The following is a 16454-nucleotide window of genomic DNA, read 5'->3' on the forward strand; positions in this document are numbered from 1 at the left end:
ATTATTTACAACAAAGTCTGAAATGGCCAGTATTCATTTCATTCTACCACAAGGTAATACACGCCACCTATCAGTTTCTCACATACAACTCAGCCGTGAGACAGCTGGGTAAAAATATTAAAAAGTTAATACATTGATTTAGGGAGCTTAGGCTAGAAATTCAGATGAGTATGCCCAAAATTAGTTACCTAAATCCATCAAATATGAAACTTTTGGCCTTAGTAAAGATGTGGAACAAACAGCAATGTTACTTGGACAAAATATGGTGGAACCAGAGTATCTGACATCACCAGGACATACAAATTTCCATGCCCATTACCACTGAACTGCTCAAATTCCAAAGGAAGTGGTATGCCTGTATTGTGCACCAAATGGACAAAAATCACTTAATTACTTTTTCACTTATGATGTATATAGAGGCATTACAGGCTAAATTGGCCCTTCATCTTCATCAGTTAATTCATCCCATCACATGTTTCATGGGTAACTAAATATTATCCCCATTTTACAGATGGGGAAATGGAGGCAAAGTGGTGCCTTTCCCTGCAGCATTGAGTGGCAGTGGTAGAGCTGGGATTTGAACTCAGAGTTCCCTGGTTCCCAGGTCTTGGCTCAGAGCACAGCTCTCTCTCACTCACATACTTTCTCTAATAAAGGAACAAACCTGTTAAAAATTAATTTCTAGTACATCAACTAGGGAAAAGCAACCTGAGACTGCCTGTTTATGAAACAGACAAAAGCCAATACAAAAGAATGAATATCTATTAAAAGAACTGATACACACAAACATCCCATTGTATGCAAAATACTAATGGGTGGGTATGGATGGCTTCACTAGATGAAAATCAATTTCAGGACTCCGAGGCCACTGTACACCTCTCTGGGGACTACACTTGTGATTTCCAATAGACTCAAAATTCCTCATATTTTTCCATTCTTCCATAGATCTCTGCTTTGTTTGCCCCATCCACCAGATTTCTCTACTCTTTTTTTTTTTAATGAAAGCTCATATTTGTTTGGCTTAATTCCAATTTATAAAACAAAGTGATAATGTCCCAAAGTAATGCATGGGAACACTAAGGAATGCTGTTTGAGAGCCACCATTGATTCATTATTTTATAGACAACTAATTACGCTCTTCATCAGAGATCTTACACCCAAGTTATCTTGGGTCAACATCATCACTGATCCAACTCCACTGAAGTGACACAGTTACACTCACAGTGTTCAAAACCCCAAATGCTACGAGACACTACTAATGTAAAATATACAAGGATCCCATTGGAATTCATTGATACTGCACATGGCATGCAGATTTATGAGAAAGACATAGACAGTAGGTACTAAAGGAATCTCCCCAGGAGAATTAAAGGTATCCAGAAGGGAAGTTTTCTTAAGATGGCTGAAACCTTTTCTAGAGAAAGAGGTCATGTGGTCCTCCATATTTCTCCTTTTAGTCACTGTAGGGAGCCAGGGTGGTTTGCCTCCGAACCAGAGGGTAAAGAGCCACTCTCTCAGCCTGAGTGGACGGGGGCCAGACCAAGCTTACTCCAACCCCGGGAAGGGGAGGAGGGGAACAGGAGGTACAAAGGGCGGGGCCCTTAGCCCAGTCAGGGCAGCACCAGGGAGAGAGACAAACGCAGGCCGCTGGCTGTTCCCTTCAGACCCTGCTGCTGAGCCAGGGGAGGCCCTGGGCCAGGAGAAACCTGACCTGGAGGAAGGACTGGGGCTACCAGGACTGCCAGCTGCCTAGTAGCTGGAGGAGCCAGGCAGTAACCCGGGTCAGCATGAGCCTGATGCGGAGCGGGAGCGGGAGCTGCCAGCCACGGAATACCCTGATGAGCTGGAGGGACCAGAGGGACCCGCTCGAGAGACCGGGAAGGATGTAGCCCAGGGGCAGAACTGTACAGTGCGGTGGGTCTATTTGGTCAGCATGTTGCAGATGGCTCCCCGCTGACCCAGTGGCGGGACCCTCTCAGGGCCCTGGGGTGGAACGCAGTGGAGTTGGGTGGCCTGTGTTCCCCTACCCAGGCCAACCCGCCTCGAGTAGCAGAATCCCGACAACGCTACAGACTCTTGCTGGCGCTCCCCCTGCCTGAGGGGCGCGCCACTGACTCTGGCCGGCACACCTCCCTCCACTAATTCCCTAAGTGACAAAAAAGGGTGATCAAGGCCAGCTGGTGAGGCAGTAGCTCCCCACCACCCCCCAGTGGCTTGGTGGAGCAACTGAAACCTGTCACAGTCACCCTCAAAAAAAGCTCTGTGCATCTATCCCTGAAAATCAATCTGCATGTTGAGAGCAGCACCAACTAATTCCAAAAGAATCTCTGCATATTTTCAGTTAAACTTGGTAAGATTCCAGCATCATCAGGAAGGCTTCCCTTAAGAAGAACTTTAACTCTTCCTAGGTGATTTCTTTAAGCGTTGCCTTCCTCTGGCTCATCTTTCTAATACAAAGAAGAAAAAAACATTGTCATGCTATTTCTATAGCAGTTAATGCAAAAAAATGTGTGATAGAAATGACATTTGGACAAAGCTAGGAGTATGGGCTTGGTCTCAGATAACATCTCAAAACCAAAATCCAATCCGAATCTATATATTCCTCTAAAACATTCACATCATTTGTTGTAACTCACCCAAAACTAAAGAAATACTATGAATGCATAACATTATTTACCACTCCATCTTTTTATGATTAGACACTGCCCAAGCTTCCAGTGCCTCCACTGCAACAGACCTTGCACATGTACCTACAATGCGTGAAACACTTGATTCCAGATGAGCAATTTAGGAAGACCAAGGCCATAGTAGAACAATTTGGAGTTGCAGGAGGCCTAGGAGAATCCTTACAGCAAAAACTTCTAGATAAAAGGGATAAGACTGGAAACTGGGTAAGTAAATGCACATTAGAAAAAGAATGGCTTGTGTGAGAGGCTGCTCATTTATAAGTTATTCATGATTACCTACATGATTTACATGAAAAACGTTTATTTAAGGTTGCTATAAATCAGGTCACCTTTTTGGATCAAGTCCAGGAGTCTGACTAGATTAAAACATGCTCAGTTTCTACTCACATCCCAGAAGGGTAGACTGGAATGTTTTTAAAATGACTAGCCACTGATATTGTTAAAAATGTAGATATTTACAATGTCATCATTAGATTTCAGGGTCAACAACTCAGTAGTATGGATGAGGGCAGTTCATATCTCTCAGAGCCATCATTTTAAGCTATTTGCACATGCAGGCAGAGAGCGCTACATCACATCCCTTTTGGAAAGCTTTCTGGGCAGCCTTGGGTGTTAGAAATTTTTTATTTAAAAAAAAAGTTTGAATTCTGCACAAACTGATGGGGCTACAAGGAATGTGGGCATGGTGTACTATTGGGTACCAATTCCATCTGATTTGTGATCAAATAAAATTATTCTGGGCTGTATACATGGGGAAAATGGTTTTAAAGAAGACTATTATTTTTCTTTCTGTATAGTATGTGAAAAGATTTGCCTAAAATACCCTCTTTGCAGAAAAAAAAAATTGTATGCTCCACGCTGAAGACCTCAATCTTTAAACAATCTAGGTTTCTGCTCTCTAAAGCAAGAAAAGTTCAATATGTTATGGATAAATTGTGTTTGATATTTGCAGACAGTTACAGGCCATCCATTCTGAAGCTGTCTCTACTGGCCAATCTGAAAAATGGCAGTAGTGACAGCATATTGGATAATGAATGAGTGACAGAAATTGTAACTAAACTAGAAAAATGGTATGTATTCAGGTTTATCCATCTCATCTAGGAAGAGGGTGAAAACCTGGCCCCACTAAAATAAATAGAAGTTTTGCCCTTGACTTCAGTGAGGCCAGACTTTCCCCCCAGCTTTAGTGATATGATCCACAAGAACCTTTGAACAATTAAAGTGTTCCTATATTCAGACCTAGGATTGTAATGATGACATGACAGCTGGATTTTAAAAGCCAAACGCATTCCAAGTAAATAATTCTCTCTCTGCTATATAGACTACACACAGAAATCATCTGCAAGCTGCACTGAATAGTCAAATCTCCTTTTGTTATTCTGATCCTAAAACAATAATTCATCTTCTTGGTTGGAGAAAAAATACATTTATTAAATAAAAATGTGTTTCTAATAACTATTTAAGGAGAGAGCTGATCATTCAAATAAGAAATGTGACCCGCCTGAAGGGTACAAGAATGATAGATGAGCCACATATAAGGCTTTTCTGAAATATCACAACATCCAGTCTGGCTAGTAAAAGTAATCATTCAATTGTTAAGACAAACTAGAGTTATTTTAATTTGGAATTTAACTTCCCAGGAATAAAGCTTTGGCCTCTTCTCCTGAAGACTCCGGGGAACGTGGGGGAAGGAGTTATTTTCAGCATCTGTTCCAATAACGTTGAAAAAATCTCAAAGGAAATCTTTTTCAGCAGATGCATAAATTCATAATTAGTTTTGCATAATTTCTCTGTTTATATTTACTGTACTCAAAGTGTGTCTGCTAAATTCAGACAGACAACTTGATTTTCCAGACAACTCTCTGTCTTCCAAAACGTGGTGATCAGCAACAGCATGAAACAGTGGCTGAGGATATGAGAATGTCTTTGTTGTACTTTCAACTTCTGTACACAAATGCTTAGGAGGTCATTAATTGTGCTTGTATGGGCCAAGTACTGATAACTATCACACTCCGACATGCCAGCAGTTGATGTGCTTCTCTCCCCATCTCTCAGTGGCATAATCCACTTACAAATTTGTTAAATTAAAAAACAAGCAAACACCCTATGCTGGAACTGCTTTGAAATTTTGACCTTCACATGGTCATGTGAACCTAAATTTTCAAATGATTGGTGTTTTAGATGACCCAATTTTGGAGTTCCACACTTCAAATAGTCCTAATGATCAGATAATGCTAAGTACCATCCCACTGTTAAAATCAGTCCCTTTGAGGTTTCTCATGTTAGGCTTCCAAAAACTCAGGCACCCAGAATCACTAGTTACTTTTGAAAATTTAGGTCCTGGTGTTTGTTTTTTAACTACAGTATACTGTCTGTCTAATTTGGGCCCTGATCTTACAACTGATGGCATGTAAGCGGACTGCTGCACATGCATGAAGCCCCATTGACTATAATAGGGTTCTGTGCAGGCTAAGGATTCCACCCATCCACTATTATCTGCAGGATCAGGGCCTTAGATTATTAAGTTCACTGGGGCTATGTATACCTCTACATACTGCATAGCAGTAAGTACACTGAAGGTGCTTGATAGATAATAAAAATAGCATCTAGGCAATATCAACCAACATTTGCAGCAACTATCTCCACAAGGAAAGTCTACACTGGTTAAATTATACCCATCTTTGAAAATACAGTTGGTGCCATTAAGAAATAAACACTTACCATTGTTTCTTAAATCTACTTTGTTGTGAACAAATATATAGGTAATAATACAATAAACTTGTGGGTTTTTTTAATATGGTGCACACTGTAAATTACCATAGATTGAATGATAGGATAATGGATTTGTGGCTGATTTAGAGTGAGCTGAGTCCAGACTGAAAATGATCAATGGCCCCATTAATCAAAGCCCATATTTAATGCATAGTGCCACCTCCCCCGCCCACACACACACACTTTTACTTGGTTGTAAGATGTTTCCTCCCCTTCCCTTAGGTGTTTAACTACTGGTTGGATGACATGTACCTCAGCAACCGGTTGGCTCTTCCAGTCAATTCCAGCCCTGCAATTATCTTTGCTCGTCAACATTTCAAGGATGTGAATGACCAGCTGAGGTAATGTATTAAAGACCACAGCTTCTGCCTCTGAAAAAAACCCTTTAATATGCTACTCTGGCAAACAGGCAAGTAGCTTGTTTGAACAAATAAGGTTGCCAGTCATTAAACCGTTCCCTACCGTACATACTGGCTATAGGCAGTTTCTAGTTTCACTCACACAGAAATCTTAAGCTAAGAATTATACTTTTAATAGAAAATTTTGCCATCACATTGATCATTTTAGACAAAATGTACTAGTGGAACTTTTAAAACTAGGGATATACTGAAGCATCTTAAACTGCTCATCAGATACTTTCCCAAATCAGAGCTCTTTGCTGGGAAAAGAAATCCTGACTCCATGCGTGCTGTTTAGACTGGAACAGTCTCCAATATGCTACAGTTACAACTCAGCAATCTGTAGCAGAGCCCTACGTGTCAGCCACCCTAATTGGAGGTCTTTGTGCCATGCAGGAAAAACATTTGTGCTCAGTTGAGCATCTCCTGGGGACTGATGAGTAGGGAAAAATATAAGCCCAAAAGTTAGTATACTGCCCGATCTCCCACCATGTACCCCAAGGCTGCACAAGTGAGGAAAGTGGGCACTAACTTTGCTAGTGTCAAAACAACCTGAAAGTGCAATGGAAACAACTGGGATACCAAGAACTAGTATCAAGAAATAACACCCTCTGACAATACAATGAAATCCATTCTAAAACAACAGTGAGTGCTTTGTTGTCATTGATCAGATAACAGATTAATGGAAAAGACTGCTGCAGAGCCCAAAGAAAAGAACTTGGAGATGCAATATTAAAACATGAGCTAGAAGAAAATCATTTCTGGGGCTCATGAAGAATTAGGCTATGTACAACAGAGTTGACTGAAGGATAAGAAAATAGGGTTTGGGGGAGAAGGGTCCCTTTAACAGACAGTGTTTTCAAAAATTACTTTATATCAAAAAGTAATTGCATTACTCCTGATTATACCTGCTGCTGCACATAAAACCAATGAATTCTGGAGCCCTGTTGCTTCTAAAATCACCAGCATCCAAAGAATAATTTTGGTGTTGACCATTTCCCTATATGGATATAAGGGTGGCTAAATTTATTTTAAAAAGTGAAAACATAAAGAATAAACAAATTTTATAAGCCAAGTACACAATATACATCCCCAGATGCTATTTAAAAAGTAACTTCCAATTCTCAACCTTTGCCAAATCATTTTCCCCTTTTCAAAAAGCAATACAAAGCAAATCTACTTTCAAATATTGCAGATTTCCTCTTTGCTTTTAGTACTTTCCAGCTGCACATTATTGAAACACTAAATTGCATATGAATTTATGCTATTATAATTTTAAAAAACAGGCAGAACCTTGAAGCTGATCTGTATTATATTAAAATTTTGCATAGACAGAGCACCATGTCTTTTTTTTTAAACCTACTCTAAACATTAAAATAAACGTGCTTCCTATTGTTACTGAATAGATTCACTGTGCACATTCTTTTCTATGAAACTGTTCTGCATTTCTCTAGTGCATATGATGTGTAACAAGCAAAAACTTTTAGCATAGAAGATCCCATTCAGAAAAACAGCAAATGGGAATTCTGAGGAAATAATGTTCCTGCCCTACAGCCATGAAGCAAGAGTATATATTTCACGACAGCAAGTACTTCAATACACCAAGTAGTATTTAAGCGTTTATATTGCTGAGACTCCTATCAAGGATGCAGCCCCCATCCTGTTCTGTAAACAACTACTTCCAAGTATCCCCTTGTGGTATCCAGTCTAATTTTGTTTAATTGTTAAGTAAGGATCATCACTACACGATTGTAAATTCTGTGGGGCAGGGATTGTCATTTTGTTCTGTGTTTGTATAGCACCTAGTACCATGGGGTCCTGGTCCATGATTAGGCATTATGCTCATAAAAATACATAACACTAATTATATACACTAATCAACTAATTCTTCCTCTGCATGTGTATTTTAAAATTAATCATAGTAGTTGTTTTTTTCTGTTCTTGCCAAGAGACAGACTCTGTTATGCTGTAGAGCAGAGGTTCTAAAACTGTGGTCCGTGGACCACCAGTGGTCCGTGAGCTCCGTTCAGGTGGTCCGTGAATAGTTCTCTCTAAAGTGCATGCCTGGATGGCCACACACGAGAGAATGAAGGGCTATCCACCTAATTAATGGAGTCGCGCAGGCAGGGCTCCACTAATTAGGTGCCTGGACCCTGGAGAAGACACACATGTAAGGAGAGGTAGTGGACTTGGGGGGAATAAGGGATAGGTGGGAGGAGGCAGTGGGGTGAGAAGAGGTGATGGGGCGAATTTGGGATGTGCAGGGCTGTGGCGGCCAGAGAGGCAACTTTTCCAAGCTCCAAGGCTGCGGCTGCTGGGGAGAGACAGCCCTCCTTCCCAGCCTAAGCTCTGTGGCTGCTGTGGCGGAGGAGAGATACCCACCCTTCCCAGCCACAGATCAGGGGCTTCTGTGGTGTGGGAGGGAGGGAGAGACCCCCGCTCCTTCCCAGCCCCAGCTCGGGGGCTGCTGTGGGGGGGAGAGGGAGAGACCCCCTCCTCCTTCCCAGCCCCAGCTCAGGGGCTGCCGCAGCGGGGGAGAGAGGGCACATCCATCGCATCAGAAAGATGAGACTACTGATATTAAAATATGAGTTGTGTGCTTTTATCTGTAGAACCAAAAAAAATTATTATTTCTTTTTATATAGCACTTTTATCCAAAGCACATTACAATAGTTAGCTAACTTACAAAATAACATTTGGAAAGATCATTAAGTGGTCCACCGAGACCCTCAGCAATTTTCAAGTGATCTGCGGGAAAAAAAAGTTTGAGAACCACTGCTGTAGAGTATAATTGATCATTGTGGGCCTTCTCAGCCTCAGGCTGAACTCCCAGAAATGGCACCAAGTTGCTGCATGGCAAAAGAGTGAGGTTATTTCTATTTTTTACTTACAGGTTTGCTGCTAATCTCATTTCAGGAGTGCTGGATTATAAAGCTTTACTGGATGCGTAAGTATTTTGGAAATAGAATCACTGACTGACTACAAATATAAAGAGCTCTGATTAGGAATGCCTGGAGGTGTCCAAAGTCAGGCTACATTAGGCCATAACTCGTTGGACCAGTCTAATGTTAGGAACTGAAATGATTCAGGTATGGTAGCTTTGGCAACATCATGGTAGCTTTACATGCTTCTCCTTTATTACTACAATATGAGGTGCCCGTTGAGGATTCTTCATAAGTCATGTCAGTCATCTGTCAGATACACAGTTCAACCTACAGTACAACGTAAAAATCTGACTAATGTGACTGTTTCAGATGCACCTAAGGAGTCCATCCTCTCCAACCACAGATCAATGAGTGGCAGGGTCGTAGCAAAAATAACGAGGAATCCTTGTGGCACATTAGAGACTAACACATTTTTTGGGGCATAAGCTTTCGTGGGCTATTACCCACTTCATTAAATGCATGGAGTGAAAAATACACTAGGTAGGTATAAATATACACCACATGAAAAGATGGAAGTTGCCTTACCAAGTGGGGGTTAGTGCTAACAAGGCCAATTCAATCAGGATGGATATGGCCCATTCCCAACAGTTGACAAGAAGGTGTGAGTATCAACAGAGGGAACCAGCCACTCCCAGTCTTTATTCAGGCCTAATTTGATGGTGTCAAGTTTGCAAATTAATTCCAGTTCTGAAGTTTTTTTGTTGAACAATGACCACTTTTAAGTCTGTTATTGAGAGTCCAGGGAGATGGAAGTGCTCTCCTACCAGTTTTTGAATGTTACAATTCTTGATGTCCAATTTGTGTCCATTTATCTTTTTCATAGAGACTGTCCGGTTTGGCCAATGTACATGGCAGAGGGGTGTTGCTGGCACATGATGACATATATCACATTGGTAGATGTGCAGGTGAACGAGCCCCTGATGGTGTGGCTGATGTGGTTAGGTCCTATGATGATGTCCCTTGAGTAGATATGCAGACAGAGTTGGCAACGGGGTTTGTTGCAGGGATTGGTTCCCGGGCTAATGTTTCTGTTGTGTGGTGTGTCATAGCAAAGTTTGGCAACACCCTATGTATTACCTGAGAACCACCAGTCTGGTAAACTCCCTCACAAGTATCTCTACAATTTTCCATATTTCTGATATTTGCCTCTCCACCATGGTTAATTTGTTAAGAGATATCTCCTACCCCATCCCAAAATAATAAACCCCACAAGAGGAAGCGTAATCACACCCAGGTTCTACTGCTGGTATTTAACCAAAAAAGTTGTAAACCATTTTTCCTGTTGCAAATGTAGGAAAATATCTCCAGCAGTTCTTGAGAACTGTACTATTAATAACAGTATTTTACATACATAGCCCCATTCATCCAAAAGAATTTTACAAACTACATTTCACCAGTACCACTGAAATGCATCCACCCAAAGAGTGGAATGTGGCAGACAACCAAGGCACAGTACACTGTACCATAATGGAGGAAGGGAACATTTTCAACCATGGGATAATGAGAGCCCCCTTGTCACGCATCCTGACCAGCATTCATTTGGGCCAGGGAAAGACAAAGTCGATATTTAGCCATCTGAGGTCTCACCTAGGGTGACCAGATAGAAAGTGTGAAAAATCGGGGGGGGGGGGGGGGGGAGAATAGGTGCCTATATAAGAAAAAGCCCCAAATATGGGGACTGTCCATATAAAATCGGGACATATGGTCACCCTAGTCTCACAACCTGTGAATTGACTATAAGAAAAGAAATTGGAAGGAGTTGTTGGATTTTTTTACTTCAGAATCTAAAACTATGCAAAAACTTATCATACTTGATTGCTCAGGAACATGTGCTTTTGTCTAAGATAAACTATAGAACTGTATGCCATGTCTGCATATCTAAAAATACAGATGTTGATATGTTATAAACTACTTTGTCGCTACATCTTTACATGACAGTACGGTATGCATCTGTGAAGAGCTAGGAATACATATTGCTTAGCAAAGATGTAAAATTTTATCTTTAATATTTTGACCTGGGTTTCTTGATCTAAAGAAGACTTGTCACAGTACTCCTTACCTCTCTTTAATAATTCTTTACTCCTTTGTCTATGAAGTTCTACTGTTGTTGCTTACCTTTGGGTACCAACACTAATATTTCCTCATAACTATTAATATTCCAATATCCATTGTTGCCCTTTTACAGCCATAGGATAGTCAATATAATCCTAGCATCTTTTGAATCACTACATAGGCAAACACAATAGGCACAAAACTAGTATGCAAAAGCAGTTCATAACTTTCTGAAGTACAGTAAAAACTTTGTTATCCAGCATGTTGGCGGAATGGTGGTGCCGGTTAGTCAAAAATTCCAATTAAATAAGAGTTATACTTACCAATGGAATACCAATTTTCAAAGAAATAGAATATAATAAAATGAATAAAATATAAAATAGTATACAGGTACTGTACTACAGGTACTGTAGTAGTAGTGCACTGCAGAGTGGTTGGTTTCTTGAAGCACTTAGGTGTATACAGGTAAAGTTTTCTATACAGTAGGTTATCTTATGACACTACATATCACTATGGGCTGCGCATGGCGGACACCCAGATCACTAAAAATAAACTTAACACTAAAACTATACTGAACATAATTTAATCTTTGATGATTCAGAAGGCACTTCAGGATCTTGCAGTGTCTTGGCGTCATCATTATAAACATCAATTATCATTGTAGATGTAGAAGGTGTAGGAGATTGGGCTGAATCTTTAATGACCCTATGACATACCCTTGAAGCTGGTGTTTTGAATAAATACCTGGTATCGGCTTGCTTACTTGTCTTCTGCCTCTTTTTTGCATAAAAGTAGAGTGTAGAATATGCAGTTGCATAACCTCCTGGGCAGTATACTAGTCCCAGTTACTAGATTGAAGATTTGTATTGGGAAATATCAGAAATGCTGGTTAATAGAGTTTTCTGGTTGATAAAGTGCTGGATAACACAGCTTTTACTTGTATGTTGTTTTAGCTATGTAGATAGCCCAGTTGCCTGGGTAAAGTATGTCAAACAAAGCCTAACTTAGATAGACAAAAATATTATAACACAAGAACATAGCTTAAGGTATTAAATCAGTGCAAGTTTTGTTGTCAGAACAAAATAGTATAATGTCCCCTTCCTAAAATCATCATAATCACAGGCTTTCTTATCATCATTGTTATTATATACTATTCTGGTAAAAATAGGCCCAAAACGAGATTGGGAATCCATTGGGCTTTGCACTACATCAGAATATAAGAGACTGTCTCTGGCCCAAAGAGCTGACAATCTAAATAGACAAGACAAAGGTGGAGGGTGGAAAGAAATGAAGTATTATTATCCCCATTTTACAGATAAGGACCTGAGGCACAGAGATTAAGTGACTTTTCCAAGTAAGTAAGTCATACAGGGAGTCTATGGCAGACCTGGGAATTAGACAACTTTCTCCTGGTCTAGTATCTTAACCACAAGACCAGCAATTTCCCTGTGGCCCCTGCCTACAATGACAACTACTTTAGTTTCTACTGCATTGACAGTATACTGTCCTACAATCTGGAATCAGAAAAGAAAATATTCCACAGAAAAGTAACAAGATTTTGTTCTGGTCACTAAAGAGGCACTTTAGTGTGTATTGTTGCCAGACTCCTAGCAATTAAAAAGGATCCAGCTGCTAAATTTCAGCCTTTACTTCCCCCATGTGTCACACTAAGGACCAAAGTTGTTTGGTAGTGTTAAATTAACTCCTCACTGTCAAGATGATTCCCCTCCATCCTGCACATTCTACTGATTTCCAGAGATGGAGATGTTTCCCTTAAACATTCTAAGCAACTCTAGCCTGGACTTCCAGTACAAACCAAACATGGCTTCTAGGGCAGAGATGGGCAAACTACGGCCCACGGGCCACATCTGGCCCGCGGGCCCGTCCTGCCCAGCCCCTGAGCTCCTGGCCTGGGAGGCTAGCCCCAGCCCCTCCTCTACTGTTCCCGCTCCCCCGCAGCCTCACCTCACTGTGCCGCTGGCACAATGCTCTGGGCGGCGGGGCTGCAAGCTCCTGGGGTGGGGCAGCGCTGCTGCAGAGCCCGGCCTGACCCGGTGCTCTGTGCTGCGCAGTGTGTGGCTGGCTCCAGCCGGGCGGCACAGCTGTAGTGCCACCAGCCACCTCTACTCCAGGCAGCATGGTAAGGGGGAAGCGAGCAGGGCGGGTGGATAGAGGGCAGGGGCATTCAGGGTAGTGGTGGGGGGGGGGGGTGGATGGGGTCAGGCCAGTCAGAGGGCAGGGAATGGGGGGGGGTTGAATGGGGGCAAGGGTCCTGGTGGGGAAGTCAGGAAGAAGGGGGTTTGGATGAGGCGGCGGGGGGCAGTCAGGGGCGGGGGTACCGGGAGCAGTCAACGGACAGGGAACAGGGGGGTGGATGGGGCAGGGGTGCATCAAGGGGCAAGAAGCAGGGAGGGGCGGATGGGGGTGGGAAGCCGGGCCACACCTGGCTGTTTGGGGAGGCACAGCCTCCCCTAACCGGCCCTCCATACAATTTCCGAAACCCGATGCGGCCCTCAGGCCAAAAAATTTGCCTGTCCCTGTTCTAGGGTGCATGTCAACTTCAGATGTTCAACTGACTTTCATTTATTCTACAGAGTTCTGAGAATCCCTTCTAAGCAAGCTCCCTACTCCTATCACAGGACTCTTGGGGGAAAGCAGGCTTTTTTGTTTTGTTTTGTTTTTGGATGGGCAGGGGCTACATATAAGAAAGATTTTATACTGGATGAGGAAAAGTGCAAGTATACTGTATATTCACAGATGATGAATATATGTTGCAGTCACTGATTTGCATACCCTGCTATTGTTTGACTCTCCAACACATATTCATTGAATGCAAATACAATTGCTTAATGAATATGCATGAATCTGCCAGGAATGATGTATTTAACTTTGGGATGGGAATTCATCTATTTCGTTACACTGTAATCTTGTTTTTATTATTTCATTTGTATTGTACCTAATCTAATTGTAACAGAACAAAGGACAGATTAGATTTCTTTTCCTTTCTGTCTCTCTTTCTCTCTTTCTACTTTTCTCTGGCTTTGTTTCTCTCCGCCTCTCCAGCAATGCTATACCTGTTGATTTTGCTCGTGGACAGCTGTCTGGTCATCCTCTCTGTATGAAGCAATACTATGGACTCTTTTCTTCCTATCGTCTTCCAGGCCATACCAAAGATACTCTTGTGGCCCAGAAAAGCAGCATAATGCCAGAACCAGAGCACATCATTGTTGCTTGTAACAATCAGGTGAGTAGACATTGTTTTTTAAACCTTTTCCTCTTTCCTTCAGAAATCGGGTATGCATAAATTTGCTTGATAACAATGTAATACGATCATTGGTCCAGGATCCCATTAGATGATGGCACTCAGTCCTGAAGCCCATACTCAGTTCTTATCAGTGATGTGCTGCCAACAGTTTAACAAGAAGCTCCCATCGTTTTGTTCCCTTCCTAGCCCAGTTTACATTGTGAGTACACTGTTGCAGCGAGGATGGATGTGGGATTGGGGAAAATACTAATTTAGTTTCCATTCAAATAAAAACACTTCTCAAGCAGGGAAGCAACACCACTGGCAAACAAATTTATACAACATGCATTTGCTGAAATGTTTATATTTTAACCTGAAAACTCTATTGGGTATATTGGCATACTGCATAGTGTTCAGCCTGTATAATTTAGAGTGAGGGTGGGAGGAGAAGAGACCTTCAACAGTACCCCTCCCATACAGCATTTGTTTGCAAGTTCCTGACATTTAGTACAATATGGTGCATTCCAAAGGCAAAGATTTTGCTTTTTTAAATGTATTATAAGGAGCAGAGCTGGTCACAAAACAGGATTTCTCTTCCACAGAAAATTATGACATTTTGAAATGTGCTTTTCATCTCAATTTAGAAAAAAAAACAAAGTTTCAGAATCATTGGCAATGTCATGAGAATCATTGGCAATGTCCTGTACACATGAAATTTTCTGGATAGATTAAGGCAGCATCCTTGGAATCCCTGCCTGCCAGCCTGTGTGGGCCTAACAGAACAACAAGCCAATCAAGAGTAATAATGGGAGGGCAGAAGATTAAGGAACCTATGGGTGGTGTGAAGAGTGAGGAATGACATGTCTATGGGGAAGGAACTGGCAGTGAAAGTCTATTTGTGGGGGCTGAAGATGGATAATCAGAGGGAAAGAATCTAGTCATCTTTTTTGTGGTGTGCGTTTTTGTTGTTAGTTGGTTGGTTGGTTTTTTTGTTTTTTGGCAGGAGGGGAAATTCTGGTAGATCTAGGACCCAGCTGGTCTTAATCTGACCCTGTCAGTTTCTCCGTCAAGGTGGTTTGGATTAATCTGGAAAAGCATCCAGACACCTGGTTGTTTATCCATCTGCAATAGATCACTTAATCTTCTACAGTTTACTTATTGCTAATGGTCAGCTTTTGAATGCTGGCAAAACTTTAGAAAGCAAGTAGTGTAATTTAGCACATAATAAATGGGTTATAAAAAGCTCTGTGGGTTCCACATGTAACAGTATTGCATATCTCTATGCTATTTTTAAAAGAGCTGGGACTATGGAAATTATTAACATGCTTCCTGGTTTTAATTGCTCAGGTGTTTTAATCTTATTCAAACAATGTAAGCCTTATTCTGCTCTCACTCCATTGTAAATCAGGAGCCACAAAACTGAAGTCAGTGGAGTTACACTGGTATCAAACCCAAACACAGGTGAGAGCACAGTATCAGGCCTCAGCATGTTAGCACACCACTTCTCTCAGCCATGTAATTCTCATTGTGCAGAGCTGCAGCACCTCCAGGCCATCCCACATTGAGCGAGATGTTTTCTTACAGAGCTCAGCATAATCTGTCGGTGATCCTTCTGACTTTTATCATTTCCCTGCAGTTCTTTGTTTTGGATGTTGTAATTAATTTCCGCCGTCTCAGCGAAGGGGATCTATTCACTCAGTTAAGAAAGATAGTCAAAATGGCAGAGAATGAAGAAGAGAGGCTGCCTCCAATTGGTCTACTGACATCTGATGGAAGAACCGAGTGGGCAGAGGCCAGGACAATCCTCATGAAAGGTTAGCAGCGGCAACCCCAACCTTCTCTTCTTCATCCTCATCATCACTTGTCCTTGATGGGAGGTGATCCGTAAGGCAAACAGATGGCTAAAATCTCAGCCATATTGTTGAAATCCTCTAGCATGAGGAAGTTCAATTCTTGTATGATTTTGACCCTTCAGCTGTATAACTCCAGGGGCAATACCATGTAGCTAGATTTCATCCCATGCTTTGTCTTTCATCTGATAAATTCTGAACATACCATCAGAGTTTGTGATTTGTCTATTTCTTCATGGTCAAACTGTGATAATGAGTACAATGCATCCGTAGGCTTTAGCAAGTGTTGGATAGTCTAGCACTTTATGTTTTACACTGTGTTCAGACTGAAGCAAGGTAAGGAAAATTTTCCTATTTATCTTTCTCTCTGGACAATGTTGGAGTTTATCTTCCTCTCTGAAAAATGCTAAATCATCCCTTTATCTCTGGCTTATAGATACTAGGAAGAATACTATTTGTGCTATTACGATTAGAAATGCACCAGAGTTTACCAAACAGCTTGTCAT

At 41.5% G+C, this 16454-nt stretch overlaps 1 protein-coding gene across 1 annotated transcript in view; it reads left to right on the forward strand.

The window, feature by feature from the left end:
* CHAT (choline O-acetyltransferase) overlaps positions 1 to 16454 on the forward strand; it is a 56630-nt gene that overhangs the window by 6377 nt on the left and 33799 nt on the right. The window contains exons 3-7 of the mRNA XM_038410228.2: positions 2700 to 2891; positions 5682 to 5800; positions 8751 to 8804; positions 13918 to 14098; positions 15735 to 15912. Of these exons, the coding sequence (XP_038266156.1) occupies positions 2700 to 2891; positions 5682 to 5800; positions 8751 to 8804; positions 13918 to 14098; positions 15735 to 15912 (724 nt within the window). The remainder of the gene's footprint in view (positions 1 to 2699; positions 2892 to 5681; positions 5801 to 8750; positions 8805 to 13917; positions 14099 to 15734; positions 15913 to 16454) is intronic.

This window comes from Dermochelys coriacea, chromosome 7 (assembly GCF_009764565.3).
Source record: "Dermochelys coriacea isolate rDerCor1 chromosome 7, rDerCor1.pri.v4, whole genome shotgun sequence".
NCBI classification, from domain to species: domain Eukaryota; kingdom Metazoa; phylum Chordata; order Testudines; family Dermochelyidae; genus Dermochelys; species Dermochelys coriacea.